Source organism: Oncorhynchus gorbuscha, linkage group LG05 (genome assembly GCF_021184085.1).
Source record: "Oncorhynchus gorbuscha isolate QuinsamMale2020 ecotype Even-year linkage group LG05, OgorEven_v1.0, whole genome shotgun sequence".
Lineage (NCBI taxonomy): Eukaryota > Metazoa > Chordata > Actinopteri > Salmoniformes > Salmonidae > Oncorhynchus > Oncorhynchus gorbuscha.
The window spans coordinates 37,603,939-37,617,161 of record NC_060177.1 but is presented as its reverse complement, the minus strand read 5'-3'; the positions used below and the strand labels follow the sequence as shown (position 1 = coordinate 37,617,161).

The window sequence follows — 13,223 nt, the reverse complement described above, 5'->3', positions numbered from 1 at the left end:
AAAGCAAAAAATATTTTTTAGAAATGTTTGTATCACATTTTTTAAGTATTCAGAAGCTTTACTCAGTACTTTGTTGAAGCACCTTTTGGCAGTGATTACACCCTCAAGTCTTCTTGGGTATGAATCTACAAGCTTGGCACACCTGTATTTGGGGAGTTTCTCCCATTCTTCTCTGCAGATCTTCTCAAGCTCTGTCAGAGATGTTCCAGTCCGGACTCTGTCTAGGCCATTCAAGAACATTCAGAGACTTGTCCTGAAGCCATTCCTGCGTTGTCTTGGCTATGTTCCTAGGGTCGTTGTCCTGTTGAAAGGTGAACCTTCGCCCCAGTCTGAGGTCCTGAGTGCTCTGTAGCAGGTTTTCACAAGGATCTCTCTGTACTCCGTTCAGCTTTCCCTCGATCCTGACTAATCTCCAAGTCCCTGCCGCTGGAAAAACATCCCCACAGCATGATGCTGCCACCACCATGCTTCACTGTAGGGATGGTGCCAGGTTTCCTCCAGACGTAACACTTGGCAGTCAGGCCAAAGAGTTTAATATTGGTTTCGTCAGACCAGAGAATCTTGTTTCTCATGGTCTGAAAGTCCTTTAGGTGCCTTTTGGCAAACTCCAAGTGGGCTGTCATGTGCCTTTTACTGAGCAATGTCTTCCATCTGGCCACTCTACCATAAAGGCCTGATTGGTGGACTGTTGCAGCGATGGTTGCCTTCTGGAAGTTTCTTTCATCTCCACAGAGGAACTCTGGAGCTCTGTCGGTGACCATCGAGTTCTTGGTCACCTCCCTGACCAAGGTCCTTCTTACCCGATTACTCAATTTGGCCGGGGGACCGTCTCTAGGAAGAGTCTTGATGGTTCCAAACTTGGAGGCCACTGTGTTCTTGGGGATCTGTGCCTCGACACAATCATGTCTCGGAGCTCTGCGGCCAATTCCTTTGACCTCATGGCTTGGTTTTTCCTCTGACATGCACTGTCAACTGTGGGACCTTTTATATAGACACGCTTGTGCCTTTCCAAATCGTGTCCAATCAATTGAATTATACCCCAGGTGGACTCTAATCAAGTTGTAGAAACATCTCAAGGATGATCAATGGAAACCAGACGCACCTGAGCTCAATTCCGAGTCACATAGCAAAGGGTCTGACTACTCATTTGTATTTTTTTCTTTGTGCTAGTTAGAGGATTGTATAGAGCTTTTATTGCTTGAGAGTTTATCAATTTGAACTGTTTGTTTTGTATAGGCAGTAGTGGATTGCAGGTTAGCTGGTAGAGCTGCGAGTCTTGACTCTAGCTGGGCTAGTGAGATTCACATACTGTGGAGAGGAAGAGGGTAGGGAGGGATCCTCGGAGGATACACTCAAATGGAAGGAGAGCGATAAGAGGGCCAAAAATACTTGAGGGATATACAAACAATACGAGGGAGAGAGAGGGGGGGGGGGGGTTCTCGTCATATCCTCTCTGCTTTATGCTAAGCCCTTCCTCTGCTGTCATCAAATATTAGAATGCTCTGCTTTAGCAGAGTGAGGCTAAAAGCTAGCTAAAGTAGCATATAGTAGGGGGGGGGGACCTGCAACAGTAGCTCCTCACAGTATATCACAGCTAGCCAGCCCCTCCTGTCCTCCCCCTGTTCCTCAGCCTTGATATCAACACATTGATATCAACAACTGCGCTAGGGCCCTGTTGTTTTTGCAGTATTCCTGGCGCATGGAGCAGACAGCTGATACTGTAGAAGGCAGAGTGCCGCCAGGAGTGTGTAACCATATCCTACACACCATGCCTTGTGCTCAACGGACCATGGGGAGCGTGGTCACTGTGGTAACCTAGAAACCTGACAAGCGTCAGGCGTGCGTGTATGTTTCTGTGAGGACAATACCTTGGAAGCAGTAAAAATCTAGATTAGCTGAATGACTTTACTCTTTTTATTTCCAACCCCCTATGGAGCTGGCAGAGAGCCGCGTGAACCAAAAAGGCACCCACAACTCTGTACTGTATCACAAGCTCAGTGTGAAAGTTGCCTTTAGCCACAGATCTACACAATGATATCACATTACCTTGCCTCTACAGACTCATTTTCTACAACCTAGGAAAAGCCACAGGGGGTGTGTCTGAGCTCACTGGAGCTTTGTAGTAATGAGATTGCTTTTCATTTTGCTGGCACTGCCGTCTAAGCAAAGTGTCGGATGTTATAGTCTGTGCTGTGAATACAGAGAGTAGAAAGAGTGGAAATTAGGTGAGAGAAGGAGGGAAGGAAGCAAAGATCGAAAGGTCACCCATCACCCATCCTGCAGTCATAGGGGTGGACAAGGGGAGGCAAGTGAGGACAAAATCCCTAAAGTGACCACCCCAGTCTTCCCAATGATGGTGTTCTTGTTCCAAGGTCAGTTTTGGATTCCCCTCTAATGCTAAAAGCTAGGATTTGAAGATCGATCCATGGTGATAGATCTGATCCTAGATCTGTGGTTAGGGACAACTTGATCCTTCTCCTCAGAGGAAGATGTGTTATAAAGGAGGCCATCTGTTGGAGGGTTTAAAGGATTATGGGTAAATGAGTGTAGGAGGTAGAGGTTGCCTCTTACCACTGGTCCAGGGTAAGGTATTATTTAATCAGCCTAATGGTTTAGGTTAGGTTGGGGTGTTAAATAACCTGATCTTAGATCAGTGGCTAATAGCAACGTCCATTCTGCGTTTCCTGTGTCTTCGTGGGTGGGGCCTAACCCTGTCCATACCGCTGGTAAACAGCTACTGCCTGTCGCTACGGATACCAATGTCTTTCTGTGGATACCGTGCGTGTGTGTGTGCTGTCAGATGGTAGAGTGAGGATGTTATGATGGCTGCCAAGGCCTGTGGAAGGGGCTGCATGTGTGTTTACGTTGCATTTAATTTGTAGTTATTTGGAATACATAGGTGTGTAAGAGTGGTCACATGGTATTGTGTGTCTGTCTTTAGGAGGGTGACTGCCACAAGGGCCAGGGGCTAAGGGGCAGGCAGGATGATTGGCTGGATGGGATCTCTGATCAACAAACACTGGCTCGACCGAGATCGAGACAAAGAACACTACTACAAACAGGACCACATGCCCTTCGGAATCGCACAAAGGGTATGGTTTCATTCAGGGACACAGGGTTGGTTCTCAGGTTTTGTATAGACTGAAGGTCAATTCTGATATACACATACTATGGGAGGGTAGATAGAGGCCCAGAGTATGGTCCAGTTCATTTGGTGCTTCTCCGTAGTCTGACCTGAAGACACATGCCTGGTGACAGCAACTCTGTGGATTAGGCATTTTCTTTTCGCTGTCCAGTTTCATCACATCAGTCTACATGACGGAAATAAGATGAGGAAAGGAAAGGAAGACCCATTAGACTTGAGATCCATCCATGGGCTCTGGATTCCAGATAGACCCTGTTTGGACCAAGGGCAGAACTTGGTATAGTACTGTGGCTATTTTAACACTTTGTAAAAGAACTCTGAGGGCCTTTTGTACGGTAAACCTCTGTTCTGGATATTCTGCTGTGGTAAACAGTACATTGATGAGCACACACACTTGCTGGAAACTTTGTGTACAATAGAAAACAAGGAACGGTGTGTATAGTACTTTGGGGAACTTCCCGCTGTGCGAGATTAGACTAGCTAATACAGCGGTCCTGGACTGGACCTGCTGACCCACCACCTCTCCGACAGAACAGTCAACTCTGGGTTATGGTCAATACAACCACACACACACACGCGCGCACACACACGGGCTGAACCAGACTGACCACATGATCCATGACAATGACTCTTCAGTGGACACAGATTCACCCAATCATGAGACTCACCAAACACACGCAGGTGTGAGTTTGACATTTCTGCAAGGTTCTTTGTGCAGACATTGCTATATTTGCACACTGGGTGCATTCACATGTATTGTATCTCCCTCTACTGTGTAGCTTGAATGGAGTTGAATAGTGTCGAGTAATGCATTGGTGTGTGTGTGTGTGTGTGTGTGTGTGTGTGTGTGTGTGTGTGTGTGTGTGTGTGTGTGTGTGTGTGTGTGTGTGTGTGTGTGTGTGTGTGTGTGTGTGTGTGTGTGTGTGTGTGTGTGTGTGTGTGTGTGTGTGTGTGTGTGTGTGTGTGTGTGTGTGTGTGTGTGTACTGTAGTTGAATAGTGTTTTATTACTGTGTTTGTGTGGTGGTGTAGTACAACAGGGAGTATAGAGTTGAAGAGACAGTTTAGTATTGGGTAACGTGTTTAACTGCTCAGTGTACGCTATTCTGGGTGTGGGGTAATGGAGCGCCTGTCTTGAGTCTCACTCTTTCGCTGATTGCTTTAAGGTCGGACCAGTCTGTGTGGGGCTGTAAACTGGTCATCACTGTCGGTATAATCATATTGGTCAGTATTGACCAGGTTGAGGTCAGTCCTGTATAATCTGATTGGATTGACCCTCGTGCCCCAGCTCAGACCAGGGATCAGGACAAGGGAGAGTCTGGAAGGCAGTGGGGTGACGGAATAGGAAGATGTTCTAGTCCATTTGGGACTGGGGTGGTGATGGAGCCACCAGAATGGCCTGACAAAGGTTAAATACAAAGACAGGCATTTCGTTAAGGCCAATGTCCCGATGTCATTGCCACATGCGGTACATACTTGAATGTGCTACCTAACCTCCAACTGTCCAGGGCCCGGTTTCTCAATATCGATGGAACTTAGGTTTACGAGTTGTTGTTTTTTAACGATTCATCTTTCCTACAACTGCTGAAGATGTAACACCACACAGAGAGAACGGTCGCTAATTGCGTCGTTGGAACGGTCGCTAACTACTCGCGCACGTCTGCATGGCCAGGCGCTAAAATAGAAATTAGTTCTATTTGTGACCCTCAATGCGCTGGAAGTCCGGCCTCTCCCATCTCCTCATTGGTTTTTAGGAGCATATAACTGCGTGGGTGATTGAAAGATTAACTGAGGTCCGCACTCCTGTCGGTTGTAGTAATGCACTGTAAAGTTGGTTGCCAACTGAACTGTCATGCGAAGTAAAAAAGAAGCCTGAAGGAAGGAGGAGAGATGATGAGAAATTAATTCTGTTTCCACTTTTATCTGTGGATTAATTGTCGGAGTAGTGGACCTTGTGCATTTCAAGTAAAATAACAACCCAATGTTTATATCCCAGGACAAATTAGTTAGCAACAGTAAGCTAGCTAGCTAAATTGACACACATGTTTAATTCTTCTTGACCTGTCCCCAAATTAATATTATTGGTTCAGAGTTTGTGTTAATATTTCAACTTGCGCGACCGGATCGCTTCTGATGTGGGTGAACAACATCAACGTGCGTTCAATGGCACATGCGGATGCTCGGTTCCGGGTTTTGTCAGCATGTTGGCTGTTCTACAGGTGGCGTGATTTAGGCAGGCGTTTAGATTACGAGCGGCCCCAAGTGCAACGTTAATAATGATGGTTTTGGGAAGGTTCTAACGATGAACTTAGCCAACCGGGGCCCAGTTTCCCAAAAGCGTCTTAAGGCGAAGTTCGTTACAAACCTCAAAGGAGAATCGTTAAATCTCCGAGCTATTTCCCAAAACCATTGTTTTTAATGTTGATTTACCGACTGCCTCAGAAAAGCTAAGCGCGTTATTGGATGCATTTTTGCCCTTCCGTGTCACTTTAGGATGCTGGCCCATGTGACGCCAATGCTTCCCACAGTTGTGTCAAGTTGGCTGGATGTCCTTTGGGTGGTGGATCATTCTTGATACACACCGGAAACTGTTGAGCGTGAAATACTTAGCAGCGTTAGCAGTTCTTGACACACTCAAACCGGTGTGCCTTGCACCTACTACCATACTCCATTTAAATGCAAATGAATAAAATCATCGAGCCACTGTCCCTGGCTATCTGTAAATAAATACAAATGTTTAAAGAATTTGTGCGGTCTGGTTTGCTTAATATAAGGAGTTTGAAATGACTCATACTTTTGATACTTAAGTGCATTTTAAAACCGAATACTTTTACTCAAGTTAGTATTTTACTGGGTGACTTTTACTTTTTTAGTAGTCATTTTCTACTAAGGGATCTTTACTTTTACTCAAGTATGACAATTTGGGTACTTTTTCCACCTCTAAATGTTGTTGACCCATCCTCAGTTTTCTCCTATCACAGCCATTAAACGCTGTAACTGTTGTAAAGTCACCATTGGCCTCATGGTGAAATCCCTGAGTGGTTTCCTTCCTCTCCGGCAACAGAATTGGGAAGGACGCCTGTATTTTTGTAGTGACTGGGTGAATTGATACACCATCGAAAGTGTAATTAATAACTTTACCATGCTCAAAGAGATATTCAATGAGTGTGGCTACATGCACTCAATAACTTGATTATTGTGAATAGTCAGATTTGATATAATAGTTAGATTAAAATGTTTACATGGTTTCCAAGAAGAACGATTTCGCTAATAATCCTTTTTACACATTGTATGTGTGGGGTACAAAGATTAGGTAGTTATTAAAAATTATTGTACACACAAATTCCTACACACTAAAATTCCTAAAAACATTACTCCCATTTAGACATTATGATGTATTGTGTCTAGGCCAGTGACAAAACAATCTCAATTTAATTGATTTCCACAAAATGTGGAAAAAGTCCAGGGGTGTGAATACTTTCTGAAGGGCACTGTAGGTGATCATATCGCTCTAGGAGCTGATCTGTTGTCAGTATTGTGGAATAATTCCCAATGTTAAGGTAACATTGGAATGGAGAAAGCTCATCCGAGAGCAGTGCTGCATTTTTTCCCCCCAATCCTATCAGTATCGACACACTTTGAAAGTTCTCCCTACGTGGCCATTATAGGAACGATGCATCATTATAACACTCGTAAGCTTAAGTTCCGTCGCTATCGGGAAACCGGGCCCAGATCAGTATTCGTGTATCCAGTGTGGCTGTATTAAACAGGGAACTGGTTACCACTAGGAACCAAGCTGAACCTATCGGAAGCAAACCGAGTGAAACAGGGCGGGACCTACCTGAAATTGGCCAATAGTTGCAAAACGTTTTCCGTTTGGAGTAAATATCTGTCCGAAAAATGAATACAACCCAGTATCGGCTGTGAATGTGACGGTCAGTCATGCAGGAATGTTGTCCATCTCTTTCTAATTTTCCTGTGTTTCATCATGAACTCTGAAGGCTGTTCCCACCACCCACTGTGTAAACAGATTCATGCTCACACACGAGCACCCTTCTCCTCTCCTATCGCTCTCATACCGTGCTGTCAGTCTTTTTCTCTCTTTCAGTGACATTTCTCTCTTTCAGTTACTTTCAATGAGCTTTATTGGCATGACAAGTCGTTACCTTATATTGCCAAAGCAAGAACCTTTTTAAATCAATAATAGCAATGGAATTTGAACACAGGGAATGTTAACCGCAAGCTATAGCTCATGTCTTTTCTCTCTCTCTGTGTATATAATATGATGTAGCTCAGTTGATAGAGCATGGCGCTTGCAACTCTAGGGTTGTGGGTTCGATTCCCACGGTGGCTCAGTATGTAAGTCGCTCTGTATAAGGGTGTCTGCTAAATTACAAAACATTTAAATGTACAGTATTTGTTTCTCTCTATCTTGCTGTCTCTCTAGCCGGTCCAGAGACCCAGTGCTTTGCTCAGCCCTGTGGTCATGTTCGGAACAAGAAAGACCTGGGACCTTGGCCACGCCCCCTGTCTGCAGGAGCTCTGGAAGAAAGACGTCTCATTGGATGGTGAGTGGATTCTGTAGGCCCACCCCATTGGGCAGCAAGGGAGTCCCTCTGTGACAGGGGTGGGACTAAACCATTGTGACCACATTTTTGGGATGACTGGGAGGGTGGGAGGGAACGGGAGAGTGTGTGTGCTGCCTGTCTGACAGGACTCTTACTAAGAGTAGAGGAGTGTGACACATTCCCATGAGCTGTGCCTCTCAGTGAAACTGGGAGAGACAGGAAATACTGGAAGAGGAGAGGAAGAGAAGGCATTCCTATATCTGACTGGAGAGGGGAAAGGAAGAGTGTATGCCAGCTGTCTGAGAAAGCGGCGAGGAGTGAGTGTGTGCCAGGCTTCTCTCTTTCTAGAGGAGGAGAGGATGGTTGTGTTTACGCGTCGGTCGTATAGTACTTCACAGTGTGTGTCCTAATGGTGTGCGAGTTTGTGTGTATGTATTGTACATTTGTCTGTGCGCGTATGACTCCGCTGTGGGACTTCATCTGCCGGGTCATCAGTTACCGAAGGCTTGTTGTTGTTTTTTGTTTTTATCTCCCAGCCTTACAGAGCTGCGAGTCGACCCGTGTGTCTCTGTATTAAACTGATTTGCGCAGTGTGTACACATACAGTCTGTACACATAATGTATTTGTAGACTGTGGGGGATACTTTAAACACTACTTCCCTGAATAAGTGTGTTTGTCTTGGTGCGTGTTTCCCTTAGTCTGTGATCCATTGTATGCATCAGGTGCTTCATTCAGTTAAATTGCTCTTACGTGTGTATTAGAAAATACATGTTTGTTTGAGCATGTGTGTTAATACTGGTTGATTGTGTAGAATGGACCTAGTGCAGTAGCACAGTGCACTGATTGTCCTCAGGTTGATAAGACCCTGGGTCCCCAAACAAATACACAAAGACACGCGCACACAGGTAAACAGGCCTGTATGGAGTTGTGTATATAATCACCTTCTTAGGCCTGGGTTATCACACTGCTTATCTAGCTGTGCTCGTTTCTATGGTACTGTCTGTGTGAACCTTGGGAGGTTGGGGAGTGAAAATAGGGGAGAGAGGTGTGTGTGTGTGTGTGTGTGTGTGTGTGTGTGTGTGTGTGTGTGTGTGTGTGTGTGTGTGTGTGTGTGTGTGTGTGTGTGTGTGTGTGTGTGTGTGTGTGTGTGTGTGTGTGTGTGTGTGTGTGTGTGTGTCCCTAACTTTGTTTGTCCCTCCCGTGTGTCCGTAGCGAGCTCAGTGGACTTCTTGATGAGTGATGGTGAGGAGGACTGCTCCTTCCTGTCTCTACCCACAGCCGCTTTCCCACAACGTACCGCTCTGACAACTACTGACCAATTAGAAACCAGCCAGCACAATCACAAAGAACAGCTACTCATACAGGTGAGATGACCGTGCATACACACACAACTAACTAGGTCAATGTGGCTAGTGTATCGTTGATATTGGTGGATGTTTTCCCAACATGGCACTTGTTTGTCCTGGTTTCACTGGCTAAACTGGTGGGGGGTTTCAGGTCAGTAAGAGCCTTGGGGAGTGGGACAGAGTGGATTTATCGATCCAGTTTTAACACACACACACCAATACATACAGTCGAAGTCAGACGTTTACATTTACATTACATTTAAGTCATTTAGCAGACGCTCTTATCCAGAGCGACTTACAAATTGGTGCATTCACCTTATGACATCCAGTGGGACAGTCACTTAACAATAGTGCATCTAAAACTTAGGGGGGGTGGGGTGAGAGGGATTACTTAACCTATCCTAGGTATTCCTTAAAGAGGTGGGGTTTCAGGTGTCTCCGGAAGGTGGTGATTGACCCGCTGTCCTGGCGTCGTGAAACCATTGGGGGCCAGGGCACGAACAGTTTTGACTGGGCTGAGCGGGAGCTGTACTTCCTCAGTGGTAGGGAGGCGAGCAGGCCAGAGGTGGATGAACGCAGTGCCCTTGTTTGGGTGTAGGGCCTGATCAGAGCCTGGAGGTACTGAGGTGCCGTTCCCCTCACAGCTCCGTAGGCAAGCACCATGGTCTTGTAGCGGATGCATGGAAGCCAGTGGAGAGAACGGAGGAGCGGGGTGACGTGAGAGAACTTGGGAAGGTTGAACACCAGACGGGCTGCGGCGTTCTGGATGAGTTGAAGGGGTTTAATGGCACAGGCAGGGAGCCCAGCCAACAGCGAGTTGCAGTAATCCAGACGGGAGATGACAAGTGCCTGGATTAGGACCTGCGCCGCTTCCTGTGTGAGGCAGGGTCGTTTCTGCGGATGTTGTAGAGCATGAACCTACAGGAACGGGCCACCGCCTTGATGTTACGACAGGGTGTTGTCCAGGATCACGCCAAGGTTCTTGGCGCTCTGGGAGGAGGACACAATGGAGTTGTCAACCGTGATGGCGAGATCATGGAACGGGCAGTCCTTCCCCGGGAGGAAGAGCAGCTCCGTCTTGCCGAGGTTCAGCTTGAGGTGGTGATCCGTCATCCACACTGATATGTCTGCCAGACATGCAGAGATGCGGTTCGCCACCTGGTCATCAGAAGGGGGAAAGGAGAAGATTAATTGTGTGTCGTCTGCATAGCAATGATAAGAGAGACCATGTGAGGTTATGACAGAGCCAAGTGACTTGGTGTATAGCGAGAATAGGAGAGGGCCAAGAACAGAGCCCTGGGGACACCAGTGGTGAGAGCGCGTGGTGAGGAGACAGATTCACGCCACGCCACCTGGTAGGAGCGACCTGTCAGGTAGGACGCAATCAAGCGTGGGCCGCGCCGGGAGATGCCCAACTCGGAGAGGGTGGAGAGGAGGATCTGATGGTTCACAGTATCGAAGGCAGCCGATAGATCTAGAAGGATGAGAGCAGAGGAGAGAGAGTTAGCTTTAGCAGTGCGGAGCGCCTCACAGAGGAGAGCAGTCTCAGTTGAATGACTAGTTTGAAACCTGACTGATTTGGATCAAGAAGGTCATTCAGAGAGAGATAGCGGGAGAGCTGGCCAAGGACAGCACGTTCAAGAGTTTTGGAGAGAAAAGAAAGAAGGGATACTGGTCTGTAATTGTTGACATCGGAGGGATCGAGTGTAGGTTTTTTCAGAAGGGGTGCAACTCTCGCTCTCTTGAAGACGGAAGGGACGTAGCCAACGGTCAGGGATGAGTTGATGAGCGAGGTGAGGTAAGGGAGAAGGTCTCCGGAAATGGTCTGGAGAAGAGAGGAGGGGATAGGGTCAAGCGGGCAGGTTGTTGGGCGGCCGGCCGTCACAAGACGCGAGATTTCATCTGGAGAGAGAGGGGAGAAAGAGGTCAGAGCACAGGGTAGGGCAGTGTGAGCAGAACCAGCAGTGTCGTTTGACTTAGCAAACGAGGATCGGATGTCGTCGACCTTCTTTTCAAAATGGTTGACGAAGTCATCTGCAGAGAGGGAGGAGGGGGGAGGGGGCGGAGGATTCAGGAGGGAGGAGAAGGTGGCAAAGAGCTTCCTAGGGTTAGAGGCAGCAGCTTGGAATTTAGCGTGGTAGAAAGTGGCTTTAGCAGCAGAGACAGAGGAGGAAAATGTAGAGAGGAGGGAGTGAAAGGATGCCAGGTCCGCAGGGAGGCGATTTTCCTCCATTTCCGCTCGGCTGCCCGGAGCCCTGTTCTGTGAGCTCGCAATGAGTCATCGAGCCACGGAGCGGGAGGGGAGGACCGAGCCGGCCTGGAGGATAGGGGACATAGAGAGTCAAGGGATGCAGAGAGGGAGGAGAGGAGGGTTGAGGAGGCAGAATCAGGAGATAGGTGGGAGAAGGTTTGAGCGGAGGGAAGAGATGATAGGATGGAAGAGGAGAGAGTAGCGGGGGAGAGAGAGCGAAGGTTGGGACGGCGCGATACCATCCGAGTAGGGGCAGTGTGGGAGGTGTTGGATGAGAGCGAGAGGGAAAAGGATACAAGGCAGTGGTCGGAGACTTGGAGGGGAGTTGCAATGAGGTTAGTGGAAGAACAGCATCTAGTAAAGATGAGGTCGAGCGTATTGCCTGCCTTGTGAGTAGGGGGGGAAGGTGAGAGGGTGAGGTCAAAAGAGGAGAGGAGTGGAAAGAAGGAGGCAGAGAGGAAAGAGTCGAAGGTAGACGTGGGGAGGTTAAAGTCGCCCAGAACTGTGAGAGGTGAGCCGTCCTCAGGAAAGGAGCTTATCAAGGCATCAAGCTCATTGATGAACTCTCCGAGGGAACCTGGAGGGCGATAAATGATAAGGATGTTAAGCTTGAAAGGGCTAGTAACTGTGACAGCATGGAATTCAAAGGAGGCGATAGACAGATGGGTAAGGGGAGAAAGAGAGAATGACCACTTGGGAGAGATGAGGATCCCGGTGCCACCACCCCGCTGACCACACGCTCTCGGGGTGTGCGAGAACACGTGGGCGGACGAAGAGAGAGCAGTAGGAGTAGCAGTGTTGTCTGTGGTGATCCATGTTTCCGTCAGGGCCAAGAAGTCGAGGACTGGAGGGAGGCATGGGCTGAGATGAACTCTGCCTTGTTGACCGCAGATTGGCAGTTCCAGAGGCTACCGGAGACCTGGAACTCCACGTGGGTCGTGCGCGCTGGGACCACCAGAGTAGGGTGGCCGCGGCCACGCGGTGAGGAGCGTTTGTATGGTCTGTGCAGAGAGGAGAGAACAGGGATAAACCGACACATAGTTGACAGGCTACAGAAGAGGCTACGCTAATGCAAAGGAGATTGGAATGACAAGTGGACTACACGTCTCGAATGTTCAGAAAGTTAAGCTACGTAGCAAGAATCTTATTGACTAAAATGATTAAAATGATACAGTACTGCTGAAGTAGGCTAGCTGGCAGTGGCTGCGTTGTTGACACTACACTAATCAAGTCGTTCCGTTGAGTGTAATAGTTTCTGCAGTGTTGCTATTCGGGGCTAGCAGGCTAGCTAGCAGTGTTGTTTACGTTACGTTGCGTTAAAAGAACGACAATAGATGGCTAGCGAACCTAGAAAATCGCTCTAGACTACACAATTATCTTTGATACAAAGACGGCTATGTAGCTAGCTAAGTAGCTAGCTACGATCAAACAAATCAAACCGTTGTACTGTAATGAAAATGAAGTGAAAATGTGATACAACCTGTGAATGCGACCGGGTAGTTGAGTTCTATACAGAAGACGTTGGCTAGCGTTGGCTAGCTGTTGGCTAGCTAGCAGAGTCACCTACGTTAAGGACGACAAATAGCTGGCTAGCTAACCTCGGTAAATTAAGATAATCACTCTAAGACTACACACTCTAAACCTAAACAACACAATTATCTTGGATACGATGATACGATGATACGAAGACAGCAAAGACAGCTATGTAGCTAGCTACCACTAAACTAATCAAGTCGTTCAGTTGAGTGTAACAGTTTCTCCAGTGCAGCTAATCAGTGGACGTTAGCTAGCTGGCTAGTGAAGACTACGTTAGGACGGCGAAATACGATAATTACGCAATTATCTTTGATACAAAGACGGCTATGTAGCTAGCTGAGAAGAAATTGCTAAGATAAGACAAATCAAACCGTTGTG

General features: G+C 47.4%; 1 protein-coding gene across 9 annotated transcripts in view; it reads left to right on the top strand.

Moving 5' to 3' along the window:
• Positions 1-13,223, top strand: part of LOC124035919 (kinesin-like protein KIFC3) — a 72,330-nt gene that overhangs the window by 37,514 nt on the left and 21,593 nt on the right. For 7 of the 9 annotated variants that reach the window (XM_046349817.1, XM_046349811.1, XM_046349814.1 and 4 more), the window contains exons 2-3: positions 7,591-7,711; positions 8,925-9,076. In XM_046349817.1, coding sequence (XP_046205773.1) covers positions 7,630-7,711; positions 8,925-9,076 — 234 coding nt within the window. In that variant the 5' untranslated portion in view covers positions 7,591-7,629. Of the gene's footprint in view, positions 1-2,845; positions 3,093-7,590; positions 7,712-7,873; positions 8,029-8,924; positions 9,077-13,223 lie in introns of those variants that run through there. The other 2 variants (XM_046349816.1, XM_046349819.1) reach the window with 2 other exon arrangements.